Here is a 16,697-nt window from a genome sequence, read left to right on the forward strand (position 1 = left end):
AGAAGCCACAGTGTGAAAGCGAGGCTGGGAGCAGGTCAGAGAAGGTGGCCACATGTCTGTGAGCGAGCTGCCCCGGGGCCCCGTTTGTGCCCGCCCTCCCAGTGTGCCCCAGGGTCTGAGTGCACAGCTCCTGCCCAGCACTGTCTGCCTTTCAATCCCATTGTTCTTAACCTATTCTAATCTAACTCCAAGGTATTTTATTTTGGAATCACAACTCCAAAACCTCCTGTTTGAAGGGTTGTTTCAATTTATTGATGAACCAAAGAAACTAGCACAATGGGATGTGAAAGGCCAGGAGAGGTGGATAGGGGTTCCTTCTTCCCGGCCCCCAGGCTGCCAGGATGAGCCCTCCCACACCTCACCTCATGGGCCTCGCCCCTCCGAGGGGGAGGCCTAGCCTGCAGGAAGCACAGTTCTCTGCCCCTGCATCAGGAGTAGGAAAATCTCCACATCCCCACCCCACTGGAAAGACTCCCTCTGCAGGATCATAAACCTGCATCTGGGACCTAAAAACACAGCTCTTGGAAAACATTTTTCCAGTCTGCTGCTATGCTTTTTCATACCTTTGTATTCATTTGTGTCTGAAACAGCACATCTAGAGATAGACTGTCTCTATTAGATACTAGATACTATTATTCTTTTCTTCTCTGCTGCTTAGTAGTCTAAATCCAGGTGGATCCCTCTCACACTCCAGAGAGAAAATAATAAGACTTTACATTAGAGTTTTCAAAAGTGTGGACATATGTTGCCTCATTTGAACCTCCCAGCAGCCCCGGGAGGTGGGCAGGTGGGCATCGTGGTCCTAGGATCCTGAGGATAGCTGTCCCAGTGAAGCCAGGAACCGAACCTGTGTCCTCCAGCTCCTGGTCCAGGGCTCCTTCAGCTCCCCAAGATGAAGCGAGCTCACCTCGATGAGCACAGCAGCCTTCGCTGAGAAGAGACGAAATGTCCTTTGGGCTGGCTGACCAAGGTGACTGGAAGTACAGAGCTCATCAGTGGGCTCAGGGGAGAAACACACCTGAGTGAAATCTGGCATCAACGGCAGACGGGGAACTAGGGTAGGACATGGGCATCTCGGACAAGGGTTTCCTGTTTTCTTGATTCGAACCTGGACCACACTGGTGCTGCAACCAGGACTCAGCAAAGTCTGGGAGGAGAGAAGGCTTTCAGAGGACTTTCTCATCTAGCAACTTATTGATTCCTTCACACATTCTCTTGAGGTTGGGTCGACAGTCTCCGTCCAGACTATAAAGGGTGGAGAGGAACTCCACGTCAGCAAAGTGGTTGAAGACATGGTTGATGCGCCCGTGGGTCCGGGGCGTCAGGTGTCGCTGCACCAGTTCATGCACCAGGTCCTTGCACTCGTGCAGGAGCTTGGAGAGCACGTTCCTGTCAAATGTGTATTCCACCTCGTAGAAGCTGACGATGGTCATGGCGGTCTGGTTCAGCTTCTTCCTGAGCTTCTCCACGACAACCACCTCCTCCTGGCTGAACTGGTTGTGTCGGTAGAGGATTCCGATTTTGATTGCCACCTTGATCAAGTCTTTCATGATCTTGTGGGCTTCCTTCTTGTTGTGGGTGTGCTCTTTGGTGACTTTGTAGAGCTCATCGAAGATCTCGCTGCTGGTGTCATCGATCAACATATTCGCCATGGTTTTGCTGGCGATTTTGCTCAGGATCTTCTTCTGGGCTTGAAGGGCAAGGTTCTTTGAACTAAAAACATCAGGACCTAGTGTGAGGAAAGAGAGAAAAGTTAGAGAAATATGAGAGCTGTTTATTATGATTCCACAAGTGAAAGACACTAATTTGAATTTACGTTCCTAGAGCAAAGACAAGCCTTTATATCCCACTGCTCCCTCACCAAACTCCACCCAAGCCTGGGATTGCTACATTGTCCTCTCCACATACCATGCTTGTTTATCCTCTTGAATCTTCTAATCACCCTCTTCCTTCTCTGGAAGTGGCCTCCTCTTCTCTAGGCCGAATCTCACCTTTTTAGACCTACTTCATGCACAATGCTTTCCTGACCCTCTTAGTTCACAGAGAACTCCACTATCCAGTTGTGCAAATTACTGCAACAAGCACATCGCACTGATGCCAACGCCATTCCCTGGATGGACATGGATGCCCGATCACGGCAGTCTATTTGACTGAGTCTCAGAATCCATATTTTGAGTCTAAGGTGTATTTTTTTTTTCATGTTCCCTATCTAGGAAATTGTTGTGTGTCTTACAGTTACTGTTGCCAGGGACACATGCACTGTGATTGTCTTTATCTATATGCAAGCAATTTGCACAACAGGAGCCAGAGATTGGGGAGAAAAGTCAAGAGCACTCAGATGCCCTCAGTTGGCAGAGACAACTGAAGGGCACTGTGTGCAAAAACACACACACTAACACCTCCAAGTCAATCAGGTTCTCTTCCACTTTATGAATGAACAAGAGTAAAAGATGTTAAAAAAACAAAACAAAACAAAAACCCTATGTCTAAGCAAGTCCAAAAGGACCTTTCAATAAGTATAACATTTCTAAGTAAAAAAGAAAGCAGTCACTCACAATTTAATTGGCCAGCACCTTTTTCTTAAGAGCACATAAAAGAACCTCTTACAATCAGTGGTGCCTTAGATTTGATGAACTACTCCGTGGTGTGGGCAGTTAGCTACAGCTGACATCAGAAACCCACTGCCCATCCTGCTACAGCATGTACGTGTATTACTGGCCCAGAGGAGAGGCAGGTTGCCCGAGGGTGGAGACGGTATCTCCCATAGCACCCAGCTCTGTTCTGCACAGGGATGAAGTGGCGTCTGCTGGGTGAAATACCAGAGAAACACTGCAGAAGAAGAAGGTTGTAAAATACAGTGCGAATTTATATTAAAAAAGTTTTCCTTTGAGGACTGAAGACCCTTCTAGGATCCAAAGAGACTGTATCCAGTGCTTTGTGGCCACAGGGAAGTAACAGGACAGGCAGAGTGGACACATGGCCATACAAGCCAGACAGGTCCCGCAAGCCTCGCCTGGCTGCCCCCATGTTCCACATGGTCTGCCGACCCGGGGCTTATGGCTCAGTGCTGAGCGATTAACACCCAGATGCTCGGGTCTCACGGACAGACTCAAAAAAACACTCCCACACAATTTAAACAAGGCTCCCACGCATTTCCTGCACCCACTTCCCCCCTCCTCATGGGCCCCTCCTGGACCCTGCCTTGCTCCCTCAGCCCTGGGCCTTTCCAGGACAGCTCTACTGCTCTGGGGCTTCTCCCCGCAGGCCCCGAGGCTTGGGCTGGAGGGGGGCTGGTGTGGCAGGGTCAGCAGTAGTAGGACAGTCAGTCGAGGCCAGGAGCATCCTACAGCCCAGGGAGCTCACGCTCTTTAAAGTCTGAAACCACAGAATCTTCAAGCAACTTCCCAAATGACCCTGACACTAGACGTTCCCTACAGTCAAGGTATAAAGGGAACCAAAAGGGGAGCCCTGGTCTTAGTCCTCCTGTGTGCTCAGGGCCTCAGGCACTGGTGGCTCTGGGTGCGGGGGGGGGGGGGGGGGCGGGCAGGGAATGGGGGTGGGGGGAGGGGCATGGAAGGAGTGCTGAGTGCACCAGGTGCTTCACTCTGTTAGCTGAAGCTGACACTTTTTTTTTTTTTTAATTTCTTTACAGTGTACCAGAATTCATTGAATTCATTGGTTTATGTACCACACCCAGTGCTCCACGCATTATGTACCCTCTTTAATGCCCACAACCAGGCTCACCCAACCCCCCACCCCTTCAAAACCCTCAGATTGTTTTTTAGAGTCCACAGTCTCTCATGGTTTGTCTTCCCTTCCGATTTCCCCCAACTCCCTTCTCCTCTCCATCCCCCCATGTCCTCCGTGTTATTTCTTATGCTCCACAAGTAAGTGAAACCATATGATAATGGACTCTCTCTGCTTGACTTATTTCACTCAGCATAATCTCCTCCAGTCCCATCCATGTTGATACAAAAGTTGGGTATTCATCCTTTCTGATGGAGGCATAATACTCCATTGTATATATGGACCACATCTTCCTCATCCATTCGTCTGTTGAAGGGCATCTTGGGTTCTTTCCACAGTTTGGCAGTCATTGCTGCTATAAACACTGGGGTACAGATGGCCCTTCTTTTCACTATATCTGTATCTTTGGGGTAAATACCCAGTAGTGCAATTATAGGGTCATAGGGAAGCTCTATTTTTTAATTTCTTAAGGAATATCCACACTGTTTTCCAAAGTGGCTGTACCAACTTGCATTCCCACCAACAGTGTAAGAGGGTTCCCATTTCTCTGCATCCTCTCCAACACACATTATTTACTTCTTGTTAATTTTGGCCATTCTAACTGGTGTAAAGTGGTATCTCAATGGGGTTTTGATTTGAATCTCCCTGATGGCTAATGATGATGAACATTTTTTCATGTGTCTGTTGGCCATTTGTATATCTTCATTGGAGAAGTGTCTGTTCATGTCTTCTGCCCATTTTTGGACATGATTATCTGTTTTGTGTGTGTTGGGTTTGAGGAGTTCTTTATAGATCCTGGATATCAGCTTTTTGTCTGTACTGTCATTTGTGAATATCTTCTCCCTTTCTGTGGCAACCTACATGAAATGAAGCTGACACTTTTACCAAGGCTTCCTTGCTAGTCTTTTCCCCTCCAGCAATGCCAACATTCTTCTCTCGACCAGTAGCTGTCATACCTTTTGCTCATATACTCCCATAAGAATTTTGAAAAAATTATGCACTTCCTTGCACCCTTGACAGCAAGTATTTTTCACCTTAAGGTTAAATAGTTATAATTTGTTAAAAGATATAATTTCTAGGTATTATAAAGTGAGTATTTAAAAATTAGCCTGTTAAAGCATTCTTGTAAATATGTCCAAAATAACATAGCACTACAGTGATATAACACCCATTATTGTCAATTTTAAAATGTTAAGAGCAAGCTCTTCTTTAAAAATTAGAAATGTTAGGGATGCCTGGGTGGCTAAGTCAGTTAAGTGTCTGTCTTTGGCTTAGGTAATGATCCCGGTGTCCTGTGATAGAGCCTTGGGTGAGGCTCCCTGCTCTGTGGGGAGGCTGCTTCTCCCTTTCCCTTTGCCTCCTGCTCCCCCTGCTTGGGCACTCTCTCTGACAAATAAATAAAATTTAAAAAATTAGAAATAGTACATTGTTCTTCCCCCCTTATCTCTATGACATGACACCCAGAGAATTTTAATGTATTTTTATGCTTGAAAATGTTTTATTTGATCAATTCCTCACAATTCTCTACAGCCAAAGGATGCATACAAATTGAAATTTAAATTAAAAGATGATTCTAGTGATCATAAATCTTCATGTCTTAAAACATTTCTTCTAGAGTGAGCTATTTTGTTTTGGGGTACAATATATAATATTAAAACGTTGGTAAACACTAAACATAAAAAATAATAAATTTTTATTGGAGATGCACTTCCAAATGAGATATATAGGGGTGGATTATGGCCCCTTGATTCAAAGAGGCACCACACAGCACCAGAGCTTCCTGTCCTCCCTGTGTCTGACCAGGGAGGTTATGCAGGCCGGCTGCATGTCAGTCAGCCCCGATTTGAGTCTTTATGGGTTAGAACTCTGACTACAAGAGTGGAAAGGAGAGAGGCCCACCACGCTTTGACCTCAGGTTGTTCCTCAGGTAGGAAAGTGTAGAAAAGAGTATGTATTGAGGTGTGAAAGGGTAATCAGATCTATAAATCAATTCCCTCAAAATCATCCTTGTCTGAACATCACATGGGAGGTCTGGACTCTTGGTGTGCACACTACATGGAATTCTCTTCAGCAAGAGCAGCAGGATTCCAAGAGGTGATAAAAAGCACTATTTGGGGTAAGGAGATTCTTGACCAAATAAGTTTGGAAAATACTGGGTTAAGCAGTTAGATTCTTTTCCTGTGAGACTTTAAAACACTCCTTTAATACACTGAGGTGTTTTATCAACTTTTAGAGGGTTGGATGTGGTAGGCAGAATTACCCCCAACCCCAAGATGTCTGTGTCTTGGTCCCTGGAAACTGTGAGTGTGACCCAGCAAAAAAGAGTTTGCAGATAGGATTGAGTTAAGGGCTTAGGGATGGAGAAATTACCCTGGATCATCCAGTCAGCCTGATACAATCACAAGAGTCTTTCAAAGTAAAGGAGGGAGGCAGAAGAGCATGGGACACAGAGGGGGATGTGATGGTGGAAGTAAAGGGTGAGAGTGATGTGGTCATTGGCTTAGAAGATAAAGGAGGGAGCCACTAGCCAAGGAACACGGCTGGCTTCGAGAAACTAGAAAAGGGAAGGAAACACAATCTCCCCTAGGGCCTCCAGGAAAAGTGTAGCCCTGTGGATACACTGATTTTTAGCCCTGTGAAACCCACTTGGGATTTCTGTTCTCTAGAGGTAGAATTGGATACATCTGTGTTGTTTGACGCCACTAAGTTTGTGGTAATTTGCTTTGTTACAGCAGCAATAATTCAGGTGGATAGACGTGATGTAGCAAGTTTATCTGGTCAGGGGATTCTTTTTGTCTTTTGAGTAGAGCCCCCAGCTGCCTGGGGCTGCCAGGATGGAGGGGTTTCCCATATAGCTGACTTTCAGGGCTGGAACTAGATCAGTGGCAGGCACGTTGGGAAAAGTTGGTCAACCTATTCCGAAACTACCAGTGAGGCATATATCATTGAGTTAAAAATTGAACAGAGAAGTAATTGAAGAAAAATTTCCGAGGGTGGTAGAAAATCATACATACCTGCCTATCATCTCAGCAGGTAAATTGTACTCTCATGTTGCCACATTTACCAAAATCTGCCCTTCTCTCTACTTTTCATTTCTGTAAACTTAACCCCTTTTGCTCATTTTGGGCAAAGTCCCTTTTGTCCTTTGGTTGCTCTGTAGTTATTGAGCACTTCCTATTAGTTTGGCAATAAATGAATTTGGCTAAATTAGTCTGCCTAATATTTTGGCTAGCTTGGCTCTATATGAAGTGCTTATGGAGGAAATCACCCCAGAATATCCATTTGGGTCCTGCTCTGAATATGGTCCCACAGGGATGGGAGACACAGACAAATGAATCAAAATGCAGAAACATGCAAAACGTCCCAGAATGGCTTGAGTGAGAACAGCTGGGGACATCTAAAGGGGGACTTGAATGTGGACAGATGGGGGTGGCTACCATGTTACAAAGTACAGGGTAGTAATTTCCGCCTAATCACAAAGGCTTGGGGTGGTTTTCCTGCTAAGTTTTCAGCCATCTCTACTGTATAAGAATGTGTTATTTATGTATAAGGGGACTTAGGGTACAGCCTTCCAGGGTTGAGTGCTCACACCTGTGGCATCTCTGATGCCTGAAATAGCAACAGTCTAGAGCAGAGGAACCCAAGTGCTATGGATCATCAAAATCACCAAGAAGGCTTTAAGAAACAACAACAAACAAGTAGATTCTCCAACTCTACCCCAGATTGCCAGTAGGAAAATCTTCAGGAGATTGCTGGTAATGCAAGCTTGCAAGGTGACTCTGACATGCTGTGTGGAAGACCCACTGATCAGGACATGGCCAACACGGATCCGCCAGAGCACTCATCGTGCTAGGTGCTCTTGGAGAGAAGGATCTGTGGTGAGTTATAATGACTTTGTGGATGACCACAGATTATGGTTGGCTCTTGAGGCTCTGCCATACCTCATAGCTTATTAAAGGCTTTGAGAAGACCCACAGTAAAGATACCTGTGTAGTTTTGTTTACCCACTTCTCAAACTTCCTGAACCTTACAAAATTTGTACACACACACACACACACAATCATCTTGTATATATTATGAGAAATGCTGGGATAGGATTGAGAGAAAATCAAGACATTCTGGTCAACTTTTACAACTCCCAGGGATCGGCTGGGCAGGGCTGAGGAGAGCCAATGTCTCCAACATGTGTGCATGATTAAACGGAGGGTGTGTACAAAGAGGAGAGCCAGAGAGGCAGTCGTCTTCAGAAGACTTTTGTACAGAGAAATCTTGGGCCTGTTTCCTTCCCTCCATTCTTCTCTCTCAGCCTTCTGCAGGGGGGACTATGTGGGTGATCTGTCAGGGAGAAACAGTGCTGGCTGAGAGAAAGAATGCAAGTTTTGGGAGCCAGGGTTGGAAGTGTACTTGGATATTTGGGGAAACAGGCCTAACTGGTGGACACGTATTTGTTTTGGGAAAACACCAAGAGATCCAGGTTAGGTCTTGGCGCAGACTGTCCCCTTGTTGCTGTGTACAAGCCTTTGGAGGGCTGTTTTGGCCAGGGATAATTCTCTTAACCATGTTTGTATAAAAGTTCCCATTCCCCAGCCACAAAAGCTAAGGAGTTGTTTACAACACCTCAGAGTCTCTGAGAATGGCGATAAAAATGTGATCATGCAGCTACTATACAGCTCCCCTGGCCAGTACCATGAGACAAGATGGAAGAAGCTGTGAAATTGACCACTGAAGCATAACAGGGGTTTCCTTACACTAAGATTGATGGAGAAGCTCAAGTGAGAGCAATGCGAGGTCAGTACTCTAATAAGCCCTCTTGGAATATTCACAAAGAAAAGAAAAGTACCAGAGACTTGTTGGGAGACTGGCATGACAATGGTGGACAATTAGTTTGGAGAGAGAAAGCAAAAGATAATTTAAGAGGGTCTCCCCCTAAACGGAAAAGTGCTGGGGCTGGCTGAGTTGATGCTTCTATAAATGATGTTCAGCCATAGTACAAGTGATGTTTCCACATTTGAGACAACACTAAGCTCTCCCAGATGGTGAAATGCCAAACGGGTGGTGACACACAGCAGGAAGATCTTACCGAGCTGGGTGAGTGGGAAGAAAAAGAGGCAGATGAGCTCTAGCATGGTAAGAGCAGGTAGTATATTCTGGGAAAAATAAAGCAAACACTGATTATGAGGGATGAGGAGCTCTGAGCATCTGCCCAGGATGTGCTGAGGCATGGAGGGGCTGGGGGAGAGACTCCACCCACCTCTCCCTACTCTCAACTCGGTAACTTCTCTGCTTCCGGCAAAGGAGTGTGGGGGAAAACTTAAAGGCGTGTGTGGATAGCTGTGTCAAAATAATAAAACTGGAAATTTATCTCTCATGGCCTGTGCTGTACATGGGATCATGTCAATTCTGTAAACAGCCTAAGATGATGATAGCAAGGAAGAGAGTGAGCTAACAGTGAGAAGGAGAAGTTAGGAGAGGAGACGGTACCCAGAGGAAAACAATATGTGGCACTTAATAAGCACCATCTGTTGAAGCAGGAGACCCAGCAGACAAGGAACATGGGAAGGGCAAAACCCTGAGCAGAGGGTGTTCAGTGGTAGTCCAAAATTTCTGGTGCTCAATCACCTACATGTAACTGTTGGGGAAAAAAGCACGCCTCCTTCGGATGCAGCAGCCTCACAAACTACTGGAACTTTCATGAGCACCTTCCTCCCTATTCACCTGCACACACACCCAGAAAAGCTGACTGGACTGGCCATGTCCCTCAGGCTCCCTCCTTCACTACTGACAAGGGGCCAGCACCCAGTGGTGAGAGTGACACCCTCTCCTCTCCCTGCCTGCTTCCTTGTCTGTTCTCTGTGTGAACGATGGAAAGGGGTTGGCTTAGGGGGAGAGGTGGTCTGCAGGATTGGATCTCCATGACAATGACAAAACACCTTCTAGAGAAGACACTGGCTCTGCTTCAGTTCTTGGATGTCCCTATGTAGCTACGGGGACAAAATTAATAAGCAACCTTAAGTAGTGTTTTGAAATGTGAACCTAACAGAGTTCTGGTTTCCAGGAAAACTACTAATTGAATCGTTGCATCTCCAGTGGAGTCAACCAGAAAGCACTGTCCTTTCCTTGTATAAAGCTATGGCTTGTGTACTGCTGGAATATTAAAAACATGGCATTAAAGGAGGTATAGTGAAACGAGATCGTTGAGTGATGGTGGGGTCTTTGAGTTGGGGACAAGCAAAAATCTGGATCCTTCCCTCTCTCCACAGAGAAATGACCAAAACGTAGAAGCCCATGAAAAAAAGCCTTTGTTGGTCTAGTCCCTTTCATACTTGAGATGGCAATTTTGAGACTTAAAAAAGATATTTTGGGATAGTTTAAAAGGCATCACAGTAAAACGTGGATGGCCTGGGAGGGTCAGGAATGCATTTTTCTGACTACAGGTCACCCCTGAGCACACCCAGAGCAGATCCTGAGACTTCTTCGAGGCTGGGCCCCCCTGCCCAACCCAAGAGAGCCACCTGCCTTGAGTGTGTATCTCCTGGGCTCACCTCTGTGCCTAAGACCTGAGGTCCCCCCAATTTCCACTACTGCATTAAGAAGCAGGCAGCTTGTGGGTCCTACAGGTGTCCTGTACATGCATGTCCTGACATGCAGGGGAGCAGTGTGCAAAATGAAAATGTTAGAACCTCTGTTTCTGTCTTCTTAGGAGAGAAGTGAAGTTTTCCTAACACTGAACATGCAGGCTGACTGGGAGACATAAGGGAAGTGGAGAAAGTCCCCCTCTCAGGATTTGGGGGGTGTTTAGTGTATCCCTCACTTGTTTATCCCCTCTCACAATTTTTTAAAAATATTTTTATTTATTTATTTGAGAGAGAGAGAGACAGTGAGAGAGAGTATGAGTGAGGAGAAGGTCAGAGAGAGAAGCAGACTCCTCGTGGAGCTGGGAGCCCGATATGGGACTCGATCCCGGGACTCCAGGATCATGACCTGAGCTGAAAGCAGTCGCCTAACCAACTGAGCCACCCAGGCACCCCCCTCCCACAAGTTTTGATTTATTTCAGCATTTGTTTATGTGTGTTTGATTAAACAGACTCAGTGATTACATTATTTAGTTTCAACTAAACCCTCACAAAATGGACCAGTGATTTCAGAAGATTCCAGCAAGCACCAAAACTGAAGACAATACACTAATCATGCCAGCTTAAGTGAACAGCAAGGAAATGGCAGAGCAGACGATTATCCTTCTCATCTTAAGAGCTTTTCCACAGCCAAATTATAAGGTAAAAGCAGTGATCTAATCAGATCTGACAAGAAACGGGCCATAAAAATTTCAAAAATTCTAATAAGATGATTTGAAACACTTTTACTTGCCTTGAGATATTCCCCAAGGTAGTAGGAAGCCATAACAATTAGTGAAATGTGCTTGTGATTGTGATTTTTAGCTTGTCCTATGGGTGAGGGGGAGGGGTACTCAGGAACAGCACAGATGACTGTGGGGGGGCAGGGATGAGTCAAGAATGATGCTGGGTGCTTCTGCTAGGTTAACTGGGGGCAGGGGGCAAGGAATGCACCATCAACTGGAAGAGGCATCTAGAAGCTTGTGGGGTGGATGAATTCAGTTTTTAGCATGCTGAGTTCCAGGGCTGTAGGGCAATCTGGCTGGAGAAGGTCACAGGAGCCTGCCCAGTAGGCACCTCACACCAACCTGCCCCACCCTGAGCATCCCATTTGCCCACCCAAACTCTACCTCTTTCCATCAAGCAGGAGCCAGTGAAGAGATCCATCTTCCCTAAGGAATTTGTCAATGGGGGATCCCTGGAGATAAACAGGTTCTTTCTTAAAAATGCAACTATCTAACATTAGCTGGTTAAAGCATAGTCTCTATTCACAGCTTGCTGGGAATCCCTTTAGTTGGGGCCATACTGTATTCCTTCTAGAGATTCTCTCTCCCCTCTTTGGGCCCATCACCACACTGCCCCTCCTAGTAAGTGAAAAATGAAGGCAGGAAGTGAGAGGCAGGCTTGGGTACGGCAGGACTGGGAGGGAGGGTGGAAGGAAGAAGGACTAGGTTGCCAGATAAGCAAACATGGAGGACGCGGTGTCGCACTGGCCAGTGGTTCCCCACCAGCTCGGGCTGGGCTGGAAATCTTGCCGTTGGCCCAGGCCTGGGAGCAGGCACAGAGTTTGGGCTTTGCCCTTGGTGGCTGTTCAGTCCTTGAGAGTCATTCATCCAGTGGTTAGAAATGAGTAATTTGGGGGGTCCAAGCATGATGAATCTTCCCAGCTGTACGGGACATTTCAGGATGCTGTGCAAAAATGTAGAAAAGCAATGGTAATCAAAACAGGACACTTCTTACAGGAGAGCTGATTCTGATTGTTGCAACACCTTGCACTGAATTCTTCTTCTTCTTCTTTTTTAGATTTTATTTATTTATTTGTCAGAGAGAGAGAGCACAAGCAGGAGGAACAGCAGGCAGAGGGAGAAGGAGGCTCCCTGCTGAGCAAAGAGCCCAACATGCGGACTCGATCCTAGGATCCTGAGATCATAACCTGAGCCGAAAAGGCAGATGCTTAACCAACTGAGCCACCCAGGAGTCCCAAATAATTACTCTTTAAGAGCAGCATTTGATCATCTTTAAGGAGAAGACCAAGTTGTTTTGTTGTTGTTTGTTTTCATTTCAAAAAATTCCTGGGCTTTGAAATAACTTCTTATTCTAAGTAAGGTGAAGAGAAATTGGCAGGGTCAGCTGTAAGACCTATCAGCACCTTATCTCATTTTGTCTTAGACCCCCTTCAAACCTCCACTCATCAGCACTGAGCAGCTCATTTAATTAAGAATCACGTCACAGATACTATTAACTACTGAGCACAGATTATGTGTACCTGGGATGGTGGACGGGACGTATCTGATCTTCCCAAGAGTGCTTCAAGAGAGGGGTGGTGAGTCTCATTTTACAGATGAGGAATCTGAGCCACGGCAGATTTAAGTAATTCACTCACAGCCATGGGGCTAGTAAGCAGCAGAACTGCAGTTGGGCCCAAGTTCAGATCAGCTCCAGACAAAACCTGCCATCTTGGCCTTCTGGCACCTGCTTTCAGAAAATCATCCTTGGCTTCCGAATGTCTGTGATTTCTCACTTATTTGAGACATTAAGTCCCCTTCTAGTGAGGAGATTTACATTTCATCATTTAACTATAAAAACCATTCTTATTATGTGATAGAACAATGCCACATACTCATCAAAACCTGAAGATAGATGTCGCTTTTGTTTTTAGAGGGAATTCTATATATTTCAACAGTTACATACGGATTTTGTTTTTCCTACTGATTTACAGTCAGCTCTGAAAAGTGAATGAGTGAGGATTTTACTTAGCAGAGCTAACTGAGGCAGATACAGGTGAAGTCGCTGGGGGTTGAGTCATCTCCAACTCCACAGGTTAATTTTGGAGATTTGAGAGATATTTTTGTCTTATTGCAGTAGAAGAACCACCACCACCAAACACAACATCTACTTACGTGATTTCTAGAACTAGAGCTTGTTCATCCCCTCCCCGACTCTCCCTTGCATCTAGTAAGTTAACTGGGGTCTGTCTGGATGGTAGGTCATATTCAGGCATGATAAGAGAGCCCACTTGCGTAGTGTTTAATGCACACAACCTCATTACAGCCTTGCGACAACTCTGTGAGCACACGCCAGTCATCATCACCATCATCACCATCACCATCAGCAGCAGCAGCAGCAGCAATGACATCCTACGTCTTCCATCCCAGGCATCCGCAACAGAGAGATTAAATAGCTCATGTGGAGCCACCATTCAGGGAGCATTCAGGGAGCGGCAGAGCTGGGTTCACACTCGGAAGCCAGCCCCAGAGTCCCGTGCTTCACCCCGCCACGCTAAACTGCCATTCTCGAGTGACAAAGATCAATTAGTTTAAATGTGCTTTGAATTACTGCCCACTTGAAAAACGGAAATGGGTTTATGTTTTCCCCTCAGAACAATTAATGTTTTAAAAACCATGACACATAGCAAATACGTAGACAGAATGGAAGATACTCTGACAAACTCTGGTCATTTGGCCTCTGCCCAGGTGTGACAAATCTCAGTATTTTGTCCTGGGAGACAGAGCTAGGGAAAATGCCCTATTTGTCTTCAGCTGCCTCTTTCCCTTTATATCTCCCCAATCTAACTGCGTTTCGGAAGCTGATGTGTCTGTCTCCTTCATTTTTATAGTTTTGCCTCCCGAGAAAGCATGTATCACCAGTATGTTGTTTAGAGTGTTTTAAAACTTCAGATAAGGATATCAGACCACACACATTTTCCTGCAACTCTTCGATCACGATTATGCATTCAAGATTTATCGTATTCAGGCATGGAGTTGCTTATGTGACTATACGATGTCCCCATGTTTCCTGATGATGGACGATTCAGTTCTTTCCCCTTTCTGCAAGCAAAAACGTCCACAGACCTCTCTCTCTGTGCACACACGTCAGTCTCCTGGGCTCTACATCTAGGAGGCGACCACCGGCTCCTGGGCCTGAGGCTGCCGGTTGCTTTGCAGCACTAATTTTCACTCTCAGCAGCAGCCAAGGGGTGCCTGCAGTTCCATTTCCTCATCAGCACTTCAAACAGCCCACCTTTTAATTTCCTGCCAATCTGATAGGTACAAAGTAGTAGCTTGTTGTAATATATCTTTCTCTGCTAGGGAAATTCAACGTAATTTTGCGTATATTGAGCATTCAGGTCCTTCTTTTGTGAATTGCTTATTCGTAGAATTTACTAACTCCTTCCTTACCCTCCCAGCCGCCCCCGCCCCCCGCACTGGATTGTATGTCTTTTTCTGGTTAATTTGTAGGGGCTTCTTTTTCTTTTCTTTTTTTAAAAAAGAATTTATTTATATATTTATTTGAGAGACAGAGAAAGCAAGTATAAGCAGGGGGGAGGAGCAGAGAGAGAGGGACAAGCAGACTCCTGGCTGAGTAGGGAGGCTGACATGGGGGACTCAATCCCAGGACGCTGAGATCATGACCTGAGCCAAAGGCAGATGGGATGGTCATCCGACTGAGCCACCCAGGCTCCCCTGCAGGAGCTTTTACTATGCTATGGACTCTAATCCTCTGCTGGCCACATGAGTTGCAACCATCTCCTTCCAGTCCCTAGCATTACCTTTTCACTTTATTTGTGGTGTCTTTAGTCATACAGAAGTTAAAATTTTTAACATAGTCTAATTTATCAATATTTTCCTCTATTGTTAGTGGGTTTTGTATCTCGCTTGAAGAAATCCTTTCCTGCTATGAGGTGGGAAGTGAATCTCATATATCTTCCAGAAGTTTGAAGGTTTTGCTTCCCACCTGCAGGTCATTAATCCATTTGGCATTTATTCATGCCTTCTGCAGGAGGTACATTTGTCTCCTCACAATTTATTCAATTTATCAAATAGTTCATCCTTGTCCCACTCACCTGTTGGGCCACCTTTTTCTTATCAAATTTCCAAATTACAACAGGTCTGTGTCTTGTACTGTGTTCTACTAAACTATTTTAGTACCAGCACCACACCGTATTCACTATTGGAATTCATAATAAATCTTGACAGGCTGCAGGGAAGGCTCCCCCCACCATTTTATTCTTCCTAGAAATTGTCTTGACTGGGGTACTTCAGTGGCTCTGTCGGTGAAGCTTCTGCCTTTGGCTCAGTTCATGGTCCCAGGATCCTGGGATCGAAGCCCCGCATCTGGCTTCCTGCGCAGAGGGCAGCTTGCTTCTCTCTCCTTCCTGCTTGCATTCTATTTCTGTTACTATCTTTCTCTCAAATAAATAAATAAATAAATAAATAAAATCTTAAAAAAAAAAAAAAAAAGTCCTGTTTTTGCCTTTACTCTTCCACATGAATTTAAGGATCTTTTGACCAAAAGCCATGAACATGCTGTATTAATCTAGAGCAAACAGGGATCTTTACGCTATCAAGCCTCCCATCCATTAGCATGATAAATCTCTCCATTTGTCAGATCTGTGTCCTTCCATAATGCTTTCAGGGTCATTCCTGTGAAACTCTCGCATTCTTTCGTCCGATTTACTTCTGGGTATCATACGGTTTTGGTTGCTACTCCAAGTATAATTTTTTCTATTATAGTTTCTAAATGGTTGTTGGTGATATGTAGGAATCCAACTGGTTCCTGTATATTTATCTCTAATTGAGAAATTTTGCTGAGTTCTGTAATTAATTCTAATTGATTTTCGGTAGCATCTCTCAGATGTTTTTGTACGGACAACTACATTGCCAGCACAAAATGATTTTCTTATACCTCCCATTTCTTCTTCTTGTCTTGTTGCACTGTTGGGGGCCTCCGGTGTAATGCTGAATCGTAAGGGTGCTATTTGGCATCCCTGTCTTGTTCTCAACTACCAGAATTGCCTCTAAAATCCTCCCCACCCCTGACCCTGGCCACATATGATCTCTGTTATGGGTTTTTGATGGATACCACTTATCAAGTGGAAGAATCTTCCATCTGCTCTGGTTTTGCTAGTAAGGCTTTGTTTGAAGGTAGAAATGTGTATCTAATTTTATCAAACACTTCCTTTGTACCTATTGAGATCCCCATATGGCTTATCCCTTTTAACATGTGAATCTAACCAATTATTAAATGACTTTCTAATTTAAATCATCACTGTCTTCCCACAATAAAACCCCCTTCATCATAATGCATATTACATATGTACATTATATATAGTATAGTGTATAAGTATGTATGTAACATACATGCATATAATATACTGAGGAATTCCATAGTAAGTATTGTATTTAGCATTTTGCAACTATGCTCAAAGGTGAGATTGAACTATAACTTTCTCCTAGTACAGTCCCTGTCTGATTTTGATGTTCGAGTAAACTAGCCTCATGAAATGGATTGTGTAGCCTCCTTGTTTTTTTAAAGGTTTAGTAAAACTCACCCACTTGT

The 16,697-nt window shown here is 45.0% G+C and overlaps 1 protein-coding gene across 1 annotated transcript in view; it reads right to left on the minus strand.

Moving 5' to 3' along the window:
• Positions 1-229: 229 nt before the first annotated feature.
• TNFAIP8L3 (TNF alpha induced protein 8 like 3) overlaps positions 230-16,697 on the minus strand; it is a 36,629-nt gene continuing 20,161 nt past the window's right edge. Inside the window, exon 2 of the mRNA XM_059181541.1 lies at positions 230-1,729. Within this exon, the coding sequence (XP_059037524.1) occupies positions 1,167-1,729 (563 nt within the window). The 3' untranslated portion in view covers positions 230-1,166. The remainder of the gene's footprint in view (positions 1,730-16,697) is intronic.

The sequence above is a fragment of the Mustela lutreola genome, chromosome 7 (genome assembly GCF_030435805.1).
Source record: "Mustela lutreola isolate mMusLut2 chromosome 7, mMusLut2.pri, whole genome shotgun sequence".
NCBI lineage: Eukaryota > Metazoa > Chordata > Mammalia > Carnivora > Mustelidae > Mustela > Mustela lutreola.